The sequence below is a fragment of the Drosophila nasuta genome, chromosome 3 (assembly GCF_023558535.2).
Source record: "Drosophila nasuta strain 15112-1781.00 chromosome 3, ASM2355853v1, whole genome shotgun sequence".
Taxonomy (NCBI): Eukaryota; Metazoa; Arthropoda; class Insecta; order Diptera; family Drosophilidae; genus Drosophila; species Drosophila nasuta.
In genome coordinates this window covers 47,997,691-48,018,683 of record NC_083457.1, presented here as the reverse complement: position 1 = coordinate 48,018,683, position 20,993 = coordinate 47,997,691, and the positions used below count along the sequence as shown (strand labels likewise).

The window sequence follows — 20,993 nt, the reverse complement described above, 5'->3', positions numbered from 1 at the left end:
ATTATTATTGCTTTATTAATGCATTTTATTGCTGGGGGGCAATCAAGAGATTCGTTATCGCATTGCATGCTTGAAAATCCATTAAGCTTTTTATGCCGATTTTCGCATATGATACTCCACACCATCACAGCACTTCACACCGCAACAGCAGCAGCAGCAACAAACTCTCCCAGACAGACGTCCGGCCTCTGAAAAAGAGAAGTTTGTATCTTCGTCGTCACTTTCACTCTCTCGCCCTTGCTCCAGTTGGAGCAAACACATTACGAATCATCGTCTACTTTGGCATTCAGTATTTGCGGAACTGTTTATCAATTTGAATCAATAACAAACATCGAGGCGGCCATCTAATGGCACAGATTAATGTCTTATCATCTGAGAGCACAAAACTCATCATCAAACAGCCGAAGGGGGGACGCAAGGCAAATTACAAAGTGCCGTTAAAAAATTTCACTTTCTAAGGCAAAAACGCCAAGTTATAAAGTTACAAAAAAGAGTTGGCATCAACAGGTGAAATCGCTCCCAGCTTCCTGTGGAAGAGACGGCACCCAAAAGATGAAACAAAACTTTGCAGCAATGTAAAGAAATGAAGAAGACAAGAAAAAAAAAAAACAATATTAAGAATACGCGTAATTATTGTTGAGTTGAGCCGGAAAAAATTGATAAGGCCCCATTGCCATCATAATGTTGAGCAATTAAATTCATAAGCGCCTCAACCTGTGGGGCACCCTAATTTTGCAGTTTCCCCTCTCTCACACTCACACTCACACTCACAGCATTTGTCGCTGTTGCATGTCAGTGGCTCAAATCGTGGCTAATTAGTGTAGTAAAAGTGGCCAACGAAATGAAGAAATTTTCATAGAACCAAACAACATGCAACCCATACTAAATACCAAATACTGAAGAAGAGACCAGCAAGAAAGTCGGGTGTGTTCGACTTTGAGATATCCGCTACTCATTTTCATTAAAAGCAAATCAATGCAGTATTATATATTATTGTTCCGAACAAATAGTAATATATGTTTTTGGCTATTTTAAGATTATCTACTACATTTAAAATATACCATCGCGTATAGAATATACCGGATTATCATCCAACCATTTAAGACTCTTCAGGAGCATCCATTTTTGTGCCATTAAAATGACTTCCTTAATTACTTTTAGGATTGAGTAAGGTATTGTTCTTAAAATATACCAACTTAATATACTGAAATATACTGAATGCTATATTTAGTATATCGATATACCATTACAATCAAAATATATCAGATTATCGAGCCTAGTAGCTTAAACCCAGAAAAAGGTAAAAAAATATACCAAAGACTATATTTGGTATATCGATATACTATTACATTTTAAAATATACCAATATACCAGAATGCCAACAAAAGCAGTTTAAGCTCGAAGAAGTACTAAAATATACCGAAGACTTTATTTGGTATATCTATATACTATTACATTTAAAATATACCATTCAAGCTGGAGACCTCGGAAGCCGTTTTTGCCAGACGGACAAACGCTGATCAAGACTACATATACTTCATGGGGTCAAAGATGACGTCTACCTGTTACATTTGCACATATATGTGCTGGAGTCACATTGGAGGCACTTGTCATACCCTTCTACCCTATGGGCAGCGGGTATTCAAAAAATATAAACAACTAAAAAAGATGGCCAAAGATGATGGGGTCGTCCGATTCTATACAGCGGATACTATTAGCTGGCCTTTTGTCATGTTGTTGTCTAATTTCTGTTGTTGTTTCAACGTGTTGTGTTTTTGTTGACTTTTAATGATGTGAAAGAAAGCTCTCTTTTCGGTGTGCTGTTCGCTTCTAATGACCCAGCTGCTGTTGCTTCTACTGCCGTCGCCGCCCTGCTGCCAGAGTTAGATCTATTGTCAGCGCTCTATCAAAATATTTCAAATAGAAAACGCAGCTGAAAATGTGTGTAATCTTCTGTGAGTTTGCTAGCATGCAAATCTTAGCCAGCGGCCATGGAGCAGCTAATCAATCAATATGTTTTGAAGCACAGTAGTCGAAGTCAGAGCCAAAGTCAAGTCAAGAGAGTCAACGGAGTCAGGGAGTCGAGTCATAAATATATGACTATGTGAACGCGCAGACAACACTTCAACAACAGCAACGCAGCTTAGCAAATCCCTGAGATAAATAATTAGCCATCATCTTGGCTGTCCAACAAAATGTGCAACAGAAGCTGCTAAGGCAAAAATGATTTAGCTGAAATTCAAAACTTTCGCCACAGCCATAATGAATGGCACCTATTGGCAGTTTTTGGCCACTGCCCAGCAAAACTTTAACTTGGCTAACGCACAGCGGGTGAGAAATTGAACTGGAAGTCAAGCGGTGTCCAAGGGATATCGAGACTACCCAAAATAAATATCTTTGCATATATTTAAGACTGTGATTGAAATTTATTTATCAAAGCATTATCGATTTCAAATCGAAATCGCACTGTGTTAACTTCCTTTTTTGCTCTTTCGCTTATTGCTCTTGATGAGGTCATTAAATTTGCACTGCTTTTTAATGATATTTATTCGACATTTAATAATGATATTTCATATTCATCTAATCACTACTTTTACAATAATAAAATCATCATTTTAATTTAACATACCAAAGGCCATTTGTTTTATGTTAATAACAATGTATTTACTCTTTAACGAATAATATGTTATTAGCTACATATGTTTACTTTAATGTCATATAATTAAATAATATATGTATAATAAAGATTTACAGTCTTAAAGATTTTTAAACATTTTTTCTCTGCTTCTTAATATATCTAGTTCATTACTTTAATATTTTAAATTTTCTCAAATTGGTATCTACTTTTAAACGCTAATAATGATATTTGAGTTTCCTCGAATCGCCACTTAATAGTTTTCATAATATTACAATTATCATTTCAAATTATAGTTCATAACAAAAGACATCTGTCTTAATTTAATAACAATGTATTTGTTCTTAGTTATTAGTTGCTTGCGTATGTATTTATGTATGTATGTATGTTCATTTTAATATCATAGTATTATATATTTTGTCAGTTGAGTCGAAGACAGTAGCAGTCAGTACTGCCTTTTCTACTAAATGAAGTATTAAATACAAGATTTAATATAATAAAAAAATCATATTTTATCAGAAAAATACTACAATATTGCAAGATGATTACCTTCTTTTATATTATGAACTTGTCTTGGAGCAGCAGATTTTTTCTTATTTATTAATTTTGTCTTATTCTGTTTTTATAAACTTATTTTACTATTCATATGAATAACAGAAACTTGGAAAAGTTTTAAACCTTTTCCACAATATTGTAAATGACATAACTTCCAAATACGTTTATTAAATTCAGATCCTGTTTCTAGCAATTATTCAAGATGTTCTTTCTACATTAATAAGCTTAGTTTTTTTTTTAAGACTACTTTTAGTATCCAAATGAACAACGATATTTTATAAAAGTTTTATAGATTTATTGACATTTTTTCTCTGCTTCTTAATAAGTTTATTCCTTTAGTTTAATCCTTAAAACTTTCAGTGATTGCTTTGAACTCTTATAGACAACTTTTACTATTCATATGTACAACAAGTGATCTGTATCATTAAGTACTTTAAAAACCCCTTTACGAAAAGCTGAGAGGTGACTAGAATTGTGCTGAGACTTCTTCTCGTGCCAGATATTGTCAGAGCGGAGTTGTTGTGACTTAACCCAATTTAGGTGGGCCAACAATGAATTATTTTTGTGTTGCGAGCATTTTCCTTGTTAGTGTGCTGCAATTTGGTCTCTGAATGCGCGAAATTTCATTTCCAACTAATAAAAAACGGTTACCCGTTGCGGCGGCTTAAACTCTAATTAACGCCTCATGTGCGGTGCAAGAAGGTGAAGAGCCAAAGCCAAAGCCAAGTGCCACAGCGTCGACAGAGATTGTCTCGCTCTCCCTCTCACTCTTCTTTAGCTGCCATCAACGTCCCCCCTACATTCAGCCCATCGTAATGCTATAAATGTCTTATGTCTTATGTCTTGCTGCTGCTGTTGCTTTTGTGCCCATTCTGTCTGCTTGAGAACGTTAAGATGAGGAGTTGTGATAGAGAGAGAGAGAGAGGAGGGGAGAAGCCACTTGGCTGTATTTTTTGACTCGGCTAAAGACAATCTTTTATGGCATTTCTTCTCACCAATTAGACGCACTTTAAGGGGTCATTAAATGTATATGATTTTATTATTATTAATAATTTCAGTTTATGCATTTTTAAAATCCTATGTGCGAGTGCCAACTAACATATAATTGCAGAGACAAACTCGAAAGGCATGGACAAAGCCTCTTTCAATCTAACCAATCTCTAAAGACTCGGTTAACAGTTCTTTTGGGTGTAGATTGTTTGCTGTTGTCGCTGTCAATTTTGTTGTTGGTGTTGTTTACTGATATTGTTGTTGTGGTTGTTGTTGGTAGAGTCGAGTTTTTAACGCGTTTAGCTTCCGGTTGAAGTCGTAAAAACCAAAACTGCTCCTCTTTCGACTATGGGCCATGTTAGCGCTTGTTGTTGTTGTTGTTGTTGTTGTTGTTGCTGCTTGGTGTTTGGCTTTTACGATTTACTTTTTTTTTCGCCACGCTGTGTTTTTACACCTCGTTTTTTACACTTGAAACTTTTTTATATGCTTGTTTCTTGATAATTTTTTTTGTGTCCCTCTTTTTATGTTTTCATTTTTTCAGTTCAGTTTTTTTCTTCTTGTTTTTTGCCCGTCGACGCACGTTAATTGAATTTGTGGCATGGTTACGCCCACCCGGCCTCCCCGCCTGATGCTCCAAACCAGAGCAACTCTCCAGTTATTGTCTATTTGCTGTGCCATTTATTTAATTATATCGCCGCTGACTGCCTTTCTAGCCATCTATTTGCTGTTACCTGCTGCCGGCTGCCTGCCGGCTGCTTGCCATTTACCTGGCCCCCTCTGCGTTCGCTACTCAATAATAATTTGCATTTTTCAGCTGCTTAATCCACAGCTCGTTGTTTTTTTCTTTGCATTTGCTTTTTAGTTTTTAATTGCCAGGAAATAGTCGAGCTTTTTGCTTGAATACCCAGCATACAGACAATAAAGCCCAAGCATGAATTGCAGTCAGAAGTGTGTTTGCTTTTTCATTCGTATTTTTCTTTTCAATTTTTTTTTTTGTTGATTGCTCAATTTCAATTTCTTCATTCTATTTTGCAAGCAACGCCAATTGCAGTCAGTTTCTTTAATTCCATTCAATCTCCAGTTGCAGTTGCTTTAAAATTGAAAATTTAGCAAAGTTTCAAACCGATTTTTGCTAACAGCAAATGTTGCTGCTACTTCAGGCGCAAGTTTTTTGTTGCATACTTTTTGGCTGTCAGCTTAAGTGAAGCTGTTGGGCAGTTGTATTTCTATGCATGCATACATACATATTTTATTGTATACATACTTCAAAGCTTATTTCCTATTTATTATTTATTAAATGTAGAATCTATACAAATTGAGTTTGAATTTTATTATAAGAATAAAATTATTTATTTTCGAAGACTAGAATACACAAGACGTCACACAAAAATATAGCATACTTTTGTGAGCTACGAGTGCTGCAAGGAATGAATTATTTAAAAATTTCAATGAATAAATAAAAACGCATTTCTCTGTAGTGTATTTCATTTAATATCTCATATTTAGTTTAAAATTTATTTTTGCTCGTTTAGGCTTTTATACAAAAACTGATTTTTTGATTTATAAAATAATAGAAAAAACACTGCTGGAAATTTCTTGAATAATACTTAAATAGATTAAATTATGGGGGATAAATAAGAGAATTGTACAATTGAAATTACAAATTTTTGCATATGCGATTTAATTCGTTCGTTGAATATGTTTATGATTAATATTAACTTTACATATGGGTATATTTTCATAAAAGTATTAAAGCAAGTTATATATTTATATACTCATTTTTGTTATGCTTCGTTCTTAAAAATTGCTGCTGCTGCTGCTGCCTTGCGAAACAGTTTCTAACTGTACAACTTGTTACTAAATCTGTTTAATTAATGCATTAATCAAAACTAAAAGAGGGCGAGTAAGATAAAAAGAAGCTGCATATTAATTTGGCACGCATGGGAGTTGGATTTGCAGCCGGGGAATTGCTGTCAAAGAAACTGCGTATAATATATACAATTAATAAGTGAGTGAAAAAAAGGAGGAGAAGGAGAAGAGGGGCTATGTTACAGATTTTCAGAACGCTCTTTATAAATATTCATTACAAATGATTTGTATAACAAACTGCGTCTTAGAACTAATTAAATAGTTATATTTATGCATATTTTAGATTATCGATTATTTGTTATTACATATTACATATCCGATATATATATATTACGATGTATGACCAAATTTTGGTAGCAACTAAAAACAAAAAAACTTCTGCTCAACTTTACACACACCACACACACACACATGTATACAACACACACATTCACACACACACGCACACACACACGCATCCCAGTTATAGTTGTAGTTGTAGTTTTAGTTTCAGTTTAATTGTTAACTTGGCGAGACTCAATTGGCTCAGTCGACTTATAAAAGCATATATAGTCCTAGATAAACCTATGTATAGCCCATATCTATATATATATATGTTGTGTGTATATATATTTTGTATATAGTAGATAGTAGTCGGCAAACTCAATTCAATCGTTGGCCATGCAATAGCCAGAATAGGTCTGTATGTTGTCCTCGAGGAAACTCTCGCCCGTTATGACGCCCGACTGCGTGTGATGGCTGGGACAACGATGTCCTTTGGGGCATTGGCACAGCGAGTTGATGTTGACCTCGTCGAGGAACTCCTGACGCTTACGCACCGTGAACAGCTTGCAGGGCTGCTTGCGCTGGCAGCGTAGACGCTAAGCACAGAGGAAACACACAAGGATTAGTTTCGGGGGTTTACAGAAGAGAAAATAGAGAAAACTTACAGTCAACGGCGAGCAGGCAAAGAGATAGCGATAGGCTGTGCTATCGTTGGCAACGGGTTCGCGCTTCGTCAGATAGGTGACCGAGTTCTTGGGACAGCGACAGTGCACAATCTGTTCGGTGACATTCAACTCCGCTGCCGTAGTCAACGTCCAGGTGTAATCACGAAAGTGCCTAAGGAACGAACGGGAAAAAAAACAGGCAATTAGTAAAGGATTCACTTGCTGACGAGCTTCACAATCGAACTTACTTGCACACGGGCAACTTGTGCACAGGTTGACAGAGCTTATAGTGTCGCGTCTTGTCCGCAATCGTGTGTCCATCCTCCACTCCCAGACTGCTCGGACAGCCGCCAATGTAGCTGGTCGCCTCCTTGAGGCCGCGATGTCCCGAATGTCGCATGTGCGTCGAGCCTCGCGGTTGTGGCAAGTGTGGCAACTCGTTGTCCGTCAACTCCTCGTAGCCGGATTGCGGTAATGCCTCGTTGTAGTCAGGGGAACGTTCTAGATAATCACCTGACTGCAGCTGCAAATCATCTTCGTAGACTGCGCCCAATTTCTGCATCAGTTTCTTCAGGTGCAAACTCTCGAATTTCTTGTCCTGAAACTCGCCGAGTAGCAATCGCTTGTGCTGCAACATTTTCTCCTTCTCGTAGTAGTTGCGATACTTCTGTTCGTGTCCGGCATGTGGATGCTCGTGATGATGGAGAATGACATTGTTGGGCATGCGATTCGATTCCGGACAGCGACATTGTCGCTCAATCCAAGGCGTCTCATAGAGATCGATCTTAGAGCAGACCGCATTCGGTGCACACACAGGCAAATCCTCTTCCGAGTCCTGCAAGCAAGTGAAAGGAAAACAGTTTGTGTTAATGGCATTTTGAGGAAGACATTTGCATAGGCAAGTGGACAAGTCATTGAAATAATTTCATTCATTGGATCTGCTCCAACTTTTCAAGTGGCCATTCACGACAATATTCATAGTATTCAAACGATTTCCCCCCACACACACACACACATACACATATTTCGGCTGCATTAGCATTCAGGGGATTCCCGTTGTTTAGCCAAGTTTAACTTGATTAACATTGCCTGCCATATAGGAGTATGTTATGTGGCTGATGTTTAAGTGTTTGTTAGAGCGTGTTTGTTTGGGGTCCGGACAGATACTTTTCATTAATTGAATTCCCAAGGCCTCGAAAGTTGTCACATGCGAGTCGCAGCTTGTTTACTTAATCCTTCGGTCCTTTTTGCACACTGCCACACCATAAAAGCTTATGTTACTAGCTGTCTTTGTTGTCCGTTTGGCTGTTTCATGTTGTTCTCCCTGTTGTTATACCCGGTAGTGAAACAGTGAAAGGGTGTAAGAATTCTTAAGTCCATAGACTTGTCTGATATCGTTTTTATATCTGTCTTTTCGGCTGTCTGTCTAGACTTTTCTGACATCATGTTTGTATCTGTCTTTCTGTCTGTCCATCTGAATTAACCTCTCTTAAAGTTAGAGCTAAGAAACTTGTTTATTATATTTCATCTTATTGTACAGATTTGAAATATAATTTAGAATTCGAGTTTTTCTCTGATGCTTCCTCTGTTTTATCAAATTTGTTTTAACATATATGTATGTCTCTTATACAAAATTGATAAATAATAAACTGAAACTCTGCACTAATTATTTTATTCTCATCTTCTAACTAGATTTAAGTGACTATTGGAATTTAAGCTATTATATTTGATTCAAATGCTCTTTTCTTGATCTAGTCAAACCCAATATGATTTAAAATTAAATTACAATTTCTGAAACTTCTCAAAAATGCATTCTACAAATTGAATTTAGATTTGTATTAGCAGAACTTTAACATAGATTAGTTTGATTGTTTTATTTCAATGATTGATACATATGAAATTATGTAAATTTATCTACCCGGTATACCAGAGTCTAGCATATTGTAGTGCAGCTTTCGGTCTGTTGTTGTCGTTGGGGGCCATAAACATAAAATCCAACTAGCAACTGCGGACTTTGGTTCTGTTTTCGTTTCGTTTCGTATTCGATTTGCTGCATTTTTATTATGTGTCGTCTGCTGCTTCAACGCTTGTCATTGTCCTTTCTCATTTGATTTTATTGTATGGCACTCTAGTGACAACAGCAACAACAACAACAACAGCGACAACAGCAACTCGCATATGAGCAACATCTTCCACAGGTTTCCAATGAAATTATCGAAAGCAATCAATTTTTTAAGTGGAACTGTTTTCAACTCGTACCTTTTGACATTCACTCCAAGCTTCTCCCTCTCTCTCTTTTTCTCCCTTTATGTGCCCCTCTCTTTCTACTCTGAGTTGTCGCCTACGTTTTTGTTGGGATCCTTTTTTTGTTGCTGTTGTTGTTGTTGTTGTTGCTGGCCTTTTGTTGGGTTTCGATTTCAATTTGATTTTGTGTGTGTGTGTTTTTCTTCTTCTATTTCTTTCTGATTTGTATTCAAATTATTTTTATAATGAAATCAATAGGCCCGTTTCGTTTCAAGAGTTGCACCTGCCTCGCACCCCGCACTACCTGACCCGAAAAGTCCTTTAGCCCCGGTTCCCTTGTTCCGTGATCCCTGAGCCGAACTCCGATTCGTAACTCTGCTTTGCAGCTATCTACTTAGCGAGTCCGTGACGAACCGGAAGTCCGGAAGTGATTTAGTGCAGACGAGCCGACGGATGTAAATAAATAAGTGCAGCACACACACACACACGCACACATTAACACTCACACTCCAACTGTGTGTCTTCAAAAGGGATTAGCACTGAAACAGGAAGTAAAGCAAAGCCAAAGCCAAACAGGTTGCATGCCTGACCTTTTACCTTTGCCACTAACTGTCAGTGTCGCTCTCTCTCTCACTCTCTCATTATCTCTCTCTCTCACTTCTGACTACTCTCTCTTTCGGTTGCGGAAGCAGTCCGTCGACTTCCTTGTTGTTTTTCAGCAGGCTTCTTCATTTGCCGCTCTTTATTAGTTTTATTTACTTCCGCTCCGCATTTTTACTTCCGCATCGCGCGATTCCCACGCGTTTTTGACCTACTTTTTGTCCTTGTTTTTGTGTTTTTGGCCCTTGGCAGCTGCACCTGCCCCCGCTCCAGCTGCATACTACGAACTACGCGAGTTCCTGTTGTTCTCGCTGCGAACCTTAACCCTTTGTTGACAGATTTCAAACATTTTTCCATATTACGCTCCTCCCCCCCCCGCACTCTACTCAGATTATTAGGATTCCTATGGATTCGGTGCGGGGATCGCGCGTTGACGCACTTGTGAGGGAAACCTTTGTCGTGCTGGCTGGCTGGCAGGATATGCTTATGTAAGGAGCTGCCTCCTTCAGAGTTCTGCGTTCCATCGTTCCTGCTGTAAGCAGCGTGGGAAATGCTTTGAAATACGAGTAGCTCCCCCCGCAAAAAAAATCCGCTTTGTTTTTACTGGACTCATGCTGTGCCACTTGAGAGAGAAGCAGTGGGGAGGAAGCGCATTTTACATATTGATAGGCAAATGTGTGTTGCAAGGTGGCTGCCAAAGAAATCTGCCACAGACAAACAACACATAACAGAACAGAGCTAGAGGGAAAAGGAAGCTACGTCAGTTCCCGCAAGAAAGTTTATGCCAAGACAGTAAAAGTTGCTGCTGAAAGCAAACAAAATAGCGACAGAGATAGCGACCGAGAGAGAGACACAAAACTCACACCGGATTTCCGGTTTAACGCGTCAAACTCTCAGTGGACAAGAGAAGTAGGGAGATGAGGGGAGAGATGGGAGCTCCCTCTAACCCAGCTTGCCACGACGACACTTTATAATTTGCTGTGCAGCACGCGCGCCACGTCACGACGCCACCAACAATTAGCCTCGTGTGTCAAAGTGCAGAGGTGCCAAAAGGGGAGCGAAGAGCATGAGGTGGAGCATGAGGAAGCAGCGGAAGCTGAGACAATACGCGTAGTGCTTGCAACGTGATGCGGCAAGCAGTGTGCAACTTTTGAATGACTTTACAAACAGCGTTGGGTGATTGAATTGGATTGCAATGAGTGAACAAGAGGAGGCGAAGAGTGAAGTAGAGAGGCGACTTTAAGAGCTGTCAAAGGGTTTTACGCACGCTCATTTAATTGAATCGAATTAACCCCCAAGAACCCCACAACACAGAACACAAAAAGCTGTAGCTGTAGCAATAACTGCTGCCGCCTCGTCATGCCTCATGTGGCTGGGGGCATGCTTGGAATGTTGCAAGCACCGGAAGCGTCTTGCCTCAAGATGCGACAATGACGCGCACAATTAGGGAAGGGGAAAGGAGAGAGAGGAGTACGGTCACATTGCTGGCATGCCAATGCAACAAACACTTGGGCTCAGTCCACTCATTAGCCCAATGGGGGAAGCCTTTGATTGTCGCCAGCAAAAGCGAACGTAATTCGAGCCAAAAGGTCCAAGCAGGGAAGAGGGGGGAGAATGGTGGAAGAGGGATTGATTCGAACTAAAACTGGCTGACTGCACCTGCCGCTATCAATAACCCAAAACGCTTGACATGACGTGCGCAAAACTCGGCAACAAAAGGACGCGCCACAAAAGAACGCACACACACACACACACATGGATGTATGTGTGTGTGTGTGTTGCCAATCAGTGACATAAATTTGTGAATGCCGGAAGATGCCTTGCTTAAGAATGCCAGGGTCGATGGTTCGCTGGTGTTTGGTTCCCATGAGGGCGTTGACGCACAAAGACGCACACGATCGACAGACGTTGCACACAGCCGAAAGGGAGGATGCTGCACATGCGCCGCTGCCGCCGATGTTGCTGCTGCTGGGACCGTTAGGCAGCCGCCTGGCACAAGTGTCTAGCAGCAGCAGCAGCAGCAGCAGCAGGTAGTTGCAACAAATCTTCCTTCTTCTTCTGCTGTTATCTTTTGTCTGTGCGTTAATGATTTTTCTATACATTTCCTTTTGCTGCAACTGCAGCAACTGTTGTTGCTGTTGTTGTTCTTGCCCCATGACGGAGAATTATGCAATCTGGCGTCGTGGAAACATGTGGCCAGATTCGAGACTGAGTCTCTGGGGCAGCGTTTTAGGAAGGCGGAAGTGCTCTTTGGTCACCTCACGCTGTTTACACGAAAATTCAATTAAAATTGAAAATTGTTTTTCAAGCGGAAGTCATCGAGAGAGAGAGAGAGAGAGAGAGAGGGAAAGAGAGAGGGGGAAAGAGAGCAGCTTCTCTGCGGAAGTCACACGGAAGTTGTTTAGGCCAGCGCCAGCAACAACAACTTCCACTTAATCTTCATCCGCCTCGAGCCAAGCTGCTCTCCAAATTGTTCTTCTTCTGCAAGCGTTTTTTCTTCATCTTTTTTTGTTTTGTAGAAATTCCAATGAAAACATTAAGACTGGGACGCCATAGAGAGTGTGCCGGAAGTAGAAGCTGATTCAGTGCTTGTTCTCACCCGAGACACACATATTTTGCATAGTCCAACTTTTGACTTTGCAGCTTAAGCTGTAAATGAAGCAGCAGAGTGAAGAGAGGAGAGATGGTAGATGGTAGAGGGGGAGAGCGGGAAGTGGGGCAACTGGCCGTGCCACTTTGGCGCGCCTTAACGGAAACATGCCAACCTCAACAGCAACAACAACAGCAGAGGAAGAACCAACAACAGCAGCAGCAGCAGCAGCATAAAAATTTCATTCATAAAAGTGCAAAAATGCCAAAAGGAAGCAAACCACAGGCAACAACAAAAAAAACGGTCAATTGTTGTTGTCAAAGGGGAGGGGAGTGATCAGTATGAGAGAGGGGGGATTTGAATTGGTTAGGCTGGAACTGGTTTGGTTTGCCTGTCTTGCAGCCAATTGCAGGCAGCAGGCAACAGGCAAGAAGCCAGCAACAATCTTCAGCATGTTGTTGTTGTCCATTGTTGCCTGGCAGCAGCAGCAACAGCAACAGCAACACTGGATTTTGCGTAGCTTGTTGATCGTCACAATTAATGAACGTCGTCTACGCACACGGACATCCACTAACCACATCCACATTCACATTCACATTCACATTTAGTTGCACATCCACATCCTCAGTCAGCATGTTGCTGCTGCTGCTGCTGCTTCGGTTGCTGTGGCCGCAAAACGGAAAAAAAGCAATTCATTCATTCATTCAAAAAGGGGAGACAGCAACAACAGCAACAACAACAATAAGCTGGCATAGTTGCTGCCTTGTGTAATTGTTGCTTTGGCCAAACCGCAAAATGTTGCTGCTGCTGCTGCACTGTAAACATGTTGCTTGGCAGCAGCAGCAGCAGCAACAGTTGCTCTCAACTGCTGCCTCCTTTTACGCTCAGCTAAATAAATCAATCTTGCTGCTGCTATTGTTGTTGCTCAGCATTTTTATGAATGAAAAGTTGCTGCCGCGACGCGACGATCGTTGTTGTTGCTGGCTGGGTGTTGCTGCTGTTGTTTTTCGCAATTTTTAATGAATGACAACGGCAAAACAATTGCGCGTAGCAGCTTGTTGTTGTTTTGTGGCCTTTTTTTGGCTGTCTGTTAATTATGCTCAAGTTGCAGTTGCTTGTTGTTGCTGTTGCTGTTGTTCGCTCCATTTGTCGATGATCGCTTGTTGTTTGCTTTAATGAACACATGCGCACTCGTTGTTGTTGTTGCTGCGCGGTTTTTATGAATGAATGAATCGACAACAACAGCAGCAGCAATACACTGCGTATTTATAGTTATTTATTTTTGCTGGCGTTGTAAACAATGCGCCTTTGGCACGTAATTAGCACACTTACAGATAGCAGCAGCAACTACACAACAGCAACAGCAATAGTAGAAGCAACAACCCAAATTGGAGCGTGTCCGTCAATAACTGTAACAAGGTCTTGGCTGAAACGGAAACTCGCCCGGCCAGCGAAATATTTCCGTTCGATTTTTCCCGAATGCGTTTGCGTTTTGTGGCAAGTGGCAACAACAGCAGCCAAAGCAGCCACAGCAGCAGCAACCACAACGAAACTAGACAAAATTGTTGCTGTTGTTGTTTATCACACACAAAATTGTTACAAGTCTAATACTACTATAAAAAAGAGGAACGAACACAAAAAAAAAAGTTGACTTGGCGCGCGCGCCAGCTCCAAACTTGAGTCGATTGCCTCGAGAAACACGACAACAACAACAGCAGCATCAGCAATAGGTGCAACAACAGCAACATCGGCAAAGAAAAAAGTGGGCAAACTAGTTTTTTGGTATCGAGCATCCGTTGGCTCAGGTTGTTGTAGCTTTCAGCCAGTTGTTGTTGTTGTTGTTGTTGTTGTTGTTGTTGTTGTTGTTGTTGTTGTTGTTGTAGTTGTTGCTGTTTGTTTTTTCTCAATGGAAGCTCTCTGAAATTGTGAACTGGAATTTTTTTTAGGTGAATAATTGTTGCTGTTGCTGTTGCCGTGGTTGTTGTTGTTTTTCGTTTTATGCTAATGCGTTAGACATTATTAAAAGAAATATGTTTTGTTTGTTCATGCGCAAAACACTGAGAGAAACGCCCAGCAAGTTTGTCTTGATATCAACTTAAATGTATTCTTTAATGATTTCTTTCAGTGTATGCTGAAGCTTCTGTTCCTGCTGTTGCTGTTGTTGTTGTTGTCAACTCTCTTCGGGGCATTTGTTTTTCTTGTTTTCGCCTTGAATCGCATTGAATAATTTCTAAATTTAGCATAAAATATCATAAATTCTTCTGGCGTGAAAGGAAAGAAAGAGAGAGAGAGAGAGAGAAAGAGAAAAAATAAATATGAATAAAATGCGAATACGAATGCGAAGAAGTTTTTTTTTTTTTTGAAGTGGCTCAGCAACTGATCGCTGATAGTGGAAGATCTATGCACACTGTGTGAAAGAGAGAGAGAGTATCTAAAGTCTCGAACTCGATGATGACCTTGCTGAGTTACAGCTACACACACACACACACATACACACACTCACACAAACACACCCAGTTGAAAAGCAGTTATGATAAAGCTCGTAAATTTTATGACGCGACTTTTATGATGAATGCCTGCGGCTGGCATTAGCATAAAGATGACTAGTGAAGCAGCTAGCCACAAAGGGGTGAGTGACGTGGGGGGGTGAGTGCTGGCGAAAATATGTGCCGAAAAACTTGACTTTACTAGACAATTGTGTGCATTGTTTTGCTGTGTGTTGGGAGGGTGTGGTAAAGCGATTGATAAACAACTTTTATATTTACTACAGACAAACACTGCGCTCATATTGCGCATACGCAACATTGTGCGAGATTGGAACTTGGACTGGCGCTCGCCTTAGACAAGAAAAGAAGAAAAAACTAGCTGAAAAATAAATAAAAATGCCGTTTTCACACCTGGCTGCGTTCCAGCCAGCCAGCCAACAATAAAAGCACCCACGTGTCTGGGGCCAGGCCACAAAACGGGGCACAAACAACACGGCGACGAGTGGACAGACGGACAGACAGACAGACAGACGGACAGACAGATTGTAGAGACATGTTTATGCTTGATTTGTTTATGCATTTCTCAGGCGATTGGAATTTCTAGCAGCCTCTTTGATATCTCGTTTTTCGGTTTTTGGTTTTCGGTTTTTCAATGCTTGGGCTCTCGTGTCATTCAATGTCTGCCACATGCCACAAGAGCAACCGTTCATAGCCCACAGCAACAGCAACATCAGCTTTGACTGTGACTGCTTTTAGCCATGCCACGCGCATCGTTGCGAGTCTCGCGAGTTGTTTAAGCCAAATATGCGTAGCTGATCTGCTTGTATATGGCTAACAAATCACTGTTGTTGCCGTTGCTGTTGCTGTTGTTGTAGTTGTTGATGTGTTATTCGTGTTGTTGTTACCCATTCAAACAACATTTGGACGCTCTGTCGCTTTGCCATTCATTCATAGATTGACTTGCCCAACGAAGCGAAACGTTGACGTCGCTGCCTCAGTCGCTGTTGCTGTCGCTGCTGGCGTCGCAGCTCATCAGCCGTTTACGTTTTCATTCATTCGGTTTCCACTCTCCACTTCTCTCCTCTCCACCCATCACATCGCCCTCCTCTTTCTCCTCTCCTCCACACAGTTCTTGCTCATTCATCGTGCTTGCTGGCAACGCCATTTGCTGCCAGCTTCGTCGTCATCGTCGTATTTCATTCATGAATTTTCTTTCATTCAGCTTTGCCTGTGCTCCCCCCTATCTCTTTCTCTCCCTCCCTTCCTCTCTCTCGCCCTCTGCTCGGTTGTTGTTGTTATTGTTGAAAACATTTTTAAATACCGGAACTGAATGTTTAGCGCTTTTAAGCATGGGAACTTTTTGTTTTCTTCTTCAAGAAAAATAAAGAAAAAAAGTTTATCTATTCGCTCACACTCCCTCTCTCTCGCTCGCTCTCTCTCTCTCTCTCTCTTTCTTTTGAGCGATTTTATGCGAGCTCTTCCGAAATCCCCGAAAGGAATTTTTGGCTTTTTCTTTGTTTTTGTCTATTTTAGGTGTTGTTCTCTATGCGCCGCCCGGTTTGTTGTTGTTTTTTATGCCTTCACAATTTATTGCAGACATACGGATTGGAAATTTATGGGCCATACTGATGGCTCCACCCCCCTCAACTCTTCCTCTCACCACGAAACAAAAACGAACTGAGTCGGCGATCTGTTCAACGCTGACAATTTCAAAATGCTGGGCATATTAGCGGGATTATGTGTGGTCTAATGTGTGTGAATGAGTATGGAAAAAGGATGGCTGGAGTTGACATTGAATGGGGACTTAAACGATCTATTATAATTGATTTTATGGGCAGACAATGGGAGTGAATATTAAAAAGTTGTAAGAGGATTTAATATAGTTGTGAACTGATCGTGATGAATATAGAAATGACTCAGTTAACATTGTTATTGTGATTTAATAGTTTCATTAAGGATTATGGATTTGTGTTTTTATGAATAGCTGATGAACAGATGCGATCCTCTACGGTTAGAAATAATGACAGCAATAGTTGTAGCAAAAATATAATAGTTATTTAGTATTTATTCTTTAGTCAGTTTAGTTTAATGTTTAGTATTTAATATTTTGTATTTTAGTATTTACTATTTAGTATTTAAAATGTAGTATTGATTATTGATTATTCAACATTTAGTATTTTAGTATTAAGTGTATTTTAGTATTTAATGTTCAGTAGTTAGTATTTTTATATTTAGAGGTTACTATTTAGTATTTATTATTTAGCATTTTAGTATTTAAGGTTTAGTATTGAGTATTTTAGAATTTGATATTAAGTATTAAGTATTTACTGCATGGTATTTAATATTCAACTTGTATAATTTTAGTATTTGACTTTTAGTATTTTAGTGCTAAGTATTTAGTTTTAAGTATTTAATATTAAATGGTTGGTATTTAGTATCTACTTTTTACTTTCTAGTATTTAGTGTTTATTATTTATTATTTTCTTAGCTTATTTTTGTCATGTCTTTTATTTTCATTTCATTTTATTTTTTCTCTTATTATTTTTATTCAATTCTTGGTATTTTCTTTATGATAAATTCATAAGCTTTTTCTTCTATTAACATTTCCAGGGTATAAACTTAGTCAACCTTTAATCACAGCTTTGGCGCATTGTTTCCTTTTAGTTGTTGTTTAGATTGTCAATATTTTCGTTTTGATTGTTGTTGATATTTCACGCCTTGGCCAACTAACAACAAAAACAATATCAATAGCAACAGCAGCTAGGGAGTGTTCGCTACAGTGAACACTGGACATAACAGATCGCTAACTGAAAACTCTATATTGCTTAGGGGAAAATTTGATTGAATGTTCATTGAGTTGGCTTCGCTGGAAAGATCGTATCGTGTAGTAACTCGCATGGTTTTTGTGGGGAACTTGGCTTAGTCATGCGGCATACAACATCAACATACAGATCGTGCCTCATATAAAAAACATTGAACTCCTGACCCGAAGCGCTAATTGGTCTATAAGGTATCGTTGACTTTAATTGATCAAATGCGACGACAACGAAGCAACAGCAACACCAACCACAACAGCAACAATAATGTTTGTCAAATGACATGGAAAACGCTGCGAGACAACAAACAACTTTCATTTTTCATATAAAGCGATTGCTGTTGTTGTTGTGTGGTTGCTGCCGCTGCAGTTGCAATTAAATGTGCCATAAAAAATGAAACAACTGCCCCGTTTTGTGGGTGTCAAGTGTAATGGCTGTTAAGAACGTCAATCTGTTTGTTGTATAGGGCGGCGGCTAAATATAGACAATGCCCATACTTCATACTCGCCGAGATCTCTGTCGATCCAAGTTAAGTTGAAAATCGTGGGCCCAGCCCCAAACTTGAGTGCAAAACCTGATGCTTTTCTTCATGTTGCTGTTGCTGGCGTGGGCATTGCAGCCAGTTACAATATGGCAACAACAACAACAATAAAAGCAAGCAAAGTTGTTGAGCAGGTGTCGCCGCATTATGCAATTGCCGACAAGTTGTTTGCATAGATCAATGCAGCCTCTGCTGCGGCTGCTCTGACTGCCAGCAACAGTTGCCGCTGTAATTAGCTGCGACTTATTTATTAGCTGTTTCGTTTTTTGTTTCTCTTTTGACTTACCCCCACTTGATAGAGTATGCGCAGCTCCTTTGAATGCGCATGCCTGTTGTTGTTGTTGTTGTTGTTGATGTTGCTGCTGCCGCTTAGGCGATGTTGCTGCTGCAACATTTGGCGCGCTCGCCGTTTCGCTGGCTCCGACTCCTGTTGCTCCTTCTGCTCGCTGGAGATGCTGACAACAGCAACAGTTAGCGGCTTTTCGCTGCTCGTCGTCGTCGTCGTCGTTGTGGTTGCTGTTGTAGCTGTGGCTGCTGCTGTTTTTGGCGCACCTGTTGGCAACGTCTCTTTGGCATCGTAGATGGTGTACTCCAGCGTCTTGTGTTTGGCGCTGTCATCGCTGCCGCTGGACGTCGGCGTCAGCTCGTAGACTTCAAGCGGCAGACGCGTGCTTTGCACGCTGCTCGATAGCAGCAGCAACAACAACGGCAGCGATCTCAAGCGTATGCTGGCCATGTTTGTGTATGTGTGTGTGTGTGTGTGTGTGTGTCTTTGGGTGTGTTGCTGCGGCTGTTGTAATTGACACTTTTTGTGGGTTTTGTAAGCTCAGTTGTTGTTGTTGTTGCTGGCAAATCGAAATCGTTGTTGATTGTTTTTCTTTTTATCTTTTTTTCTCTTTTCTGAGGGGTTGCTAAATTAGCATTGGTCAGCGCTGACTGGCTGCTGGCAGCAATTGCCCGCTTTCAGCTTTGGCCCCTGGCCCACATGCTATGCTACAACGGCAACAACAACTACAAAAACAACTGGAAACTCGCGTTGCACGATTACGTTATATACTCGCAAAGCAGGTTTAAGCACACGATCGCGCGATTACCGATTAACGATCGCAGCAGCGATTATTGATTATCGATTGCACTCTCAACGGGGCAACGCTTCACTTGACTTGCAGTTGTACAATAAATTGTAATAAGTGATTTGATTTTCTTTTTCTGATTCGAAACACGCGACTCTTAAAAATCGTTTAGTTTTGAGTTGTGTGGCATGCGTCTCGGTCTCGGTTTCGGTCTTTCTTCGTCTTTATTCGTCGTCGTCGGCGTCGTCTGCTCAGGGCAACCTCACTTTTCGAACTGATCAAACAGAAAAACGAACGACGGCAACTTCTCAGCGCTGTCATCGTCGCAGTCGCAGTCGCTGCCAGCGTTGACGTTTTTGTCTCTCGCTCTCTTCTGTGTGTGTGTGTATTGAAGTCTTGAATGAACGCACACACACATAGCAAGCGACTGCGACTGAAGCAGCGACTGAGGCAGCGACTGTGACGTAGGCAGCAGCAACAACTGCTTGGACTGGTTGAATGAATGAATGAATGTTGTGAGACGACGCAGCAGCAGCACAGCATCCATTATGAGAGTGTGTGTGTATGCATGTGGGTATGTGTGTGTGTGTGTGATTATCTATGTGTAGCTGCGACTCGCGTGCTGCGCTCGCCCGTCGCCTGAGGCCTCAAACGACGCGACGCTGCACGCTGGACATTGGACATGAGGCGCATCCTTTAGCCCGTTTTTGCGCTCAGTGTTTATGTTTGTCTCTTTTTGTTGTTGTTGTTGCTTGTGTTGTTTTTGTGTCATTTTTACTACGACCGGAAACTAATTCCTGCCCAGCGACATTGTTGTTGTTGTCGCTGTGTTGTTGCTGTGGGTTTCTTTTCGCTGTCGCTTGTTTAATTTCGCGCGCATGCCAAAAAATAAGCAAGAAAAACAGCAGCAACAAATATGTGGAAGACACGTCTTCTCGCTCTGAGGCTGAGCTTCAACTTTTGAGTGGCCAGTTCAAGCGAAAAGAGCGCGCGACGTTCTCAAGAAAGCGCGCCAATTTTTATACCCGCTACCCATAGGGTAGAAGGGTATTATAACTTTGTGCCGGCAGGAAATGTATGTAACACGTAGAAGGAGGCATCTCTGACCCTATAAAGTATATATATTCAGCATCAATAGCCGAGACGAACTAGCCATGTCCGTCTGTCTGTCTGTCCGTCTGTCCGTATGAAACACTGGATCTCAGACACTATAAGAGATAGAGCTCTAATTTTTTGTCGACAGCATTTGTTATGTTTGCACGCAGATCAAGTTTGTTTCAAATTTTTGCCACGCCCACTTCCGCCCCCGCAAATCAAAAAAATCGAAAAACAAACGTAGTTTCAAAGCTAGAGCTGCGAATTTTGGTATATACAATAACAACTATAAATATACAATTTGGTATATTTTTAATATTTTTTGTGTTTTTAGTATATTTTGAAAAATACCGCTTATATTCAAAATAGGTAGCGATATCTCACAGTCGAGCACACTCGACTGTAACTTTCTTGTTGTTTTTTGTTCTTTTTTTTATGGGGACTTGGAGACTTGAAGCCTAGCGATAAGATTTCATTCGGTTTCCATTTTCATTGCCGACTGACTGACCATGGCGAGACATTAACTGGAACCTTAGTTGTGCGTTGTGCAGTTGCCAACTGGCTTAATTC

At 40.6% G+C, this 20,993-nt stretch overlaps 2 protein-coding genes across 2 annotated transcripts in view; one reads left to right on the top strand and one right to left on the bottom strand.

The window, feature by feature from the left end:
• The window catches only part of LOC132793977 (elongation factor-like GTPase 1), a 90,650-nt gene that overhangs the window by 53,915 nt on the left and 15,742 nt on the right, over positions 1 to 20,993 (top strand). The window lies entirely within an intron of this gene.
• LOC132793980 (protein giant-lens) lies at positions 5,788 to 19,580 on the bottom strand. The gene is made up of 4 exons (XM_060804174.1): positions 18,542 to 19,580; positions 7,227 to 7,813; positions 6,979 to 7,150; positions 5,788 to 6,909 (listed from the first exon to the last, which is right to left on the bottom strand). The coding sequence occupies exons 1-4, from the start codon at positions 18,989 to 18,991 to the stop codon at positions 6,697 to 6,699; spliced, it is 1,422 nt and encodes a 473-aa protein (XP_060660157.1). The 5' UTR covers positions 18,992 to 19,580; the 3' UTR covers positions 5,788 to 6,696.

Coding starts and splice junctions, on each gene's coding strand:
- LOC132793980 (XM_060804174.1), bottom strand. CDS start 18,991: ATGGCCAGCATACGCTTGAGATCGCTGCCGTTGTTGTTGCTGCTGCTA. Junction 7,814..18,541: donor GCATACTCTATCAAGTGGGG/GTAAGTCAAAAG, acceptor ACTTGCTTGCAG/GACTCGGAAGAGGATTTGCC. Junction 6,910..6,978: donor TTGCCTGCTCGCCGTTGACT/GTAAGTTTTCTC, acceptor CTCTGTGCTTAG/CGTCTACGCTGCCAGCGCAA.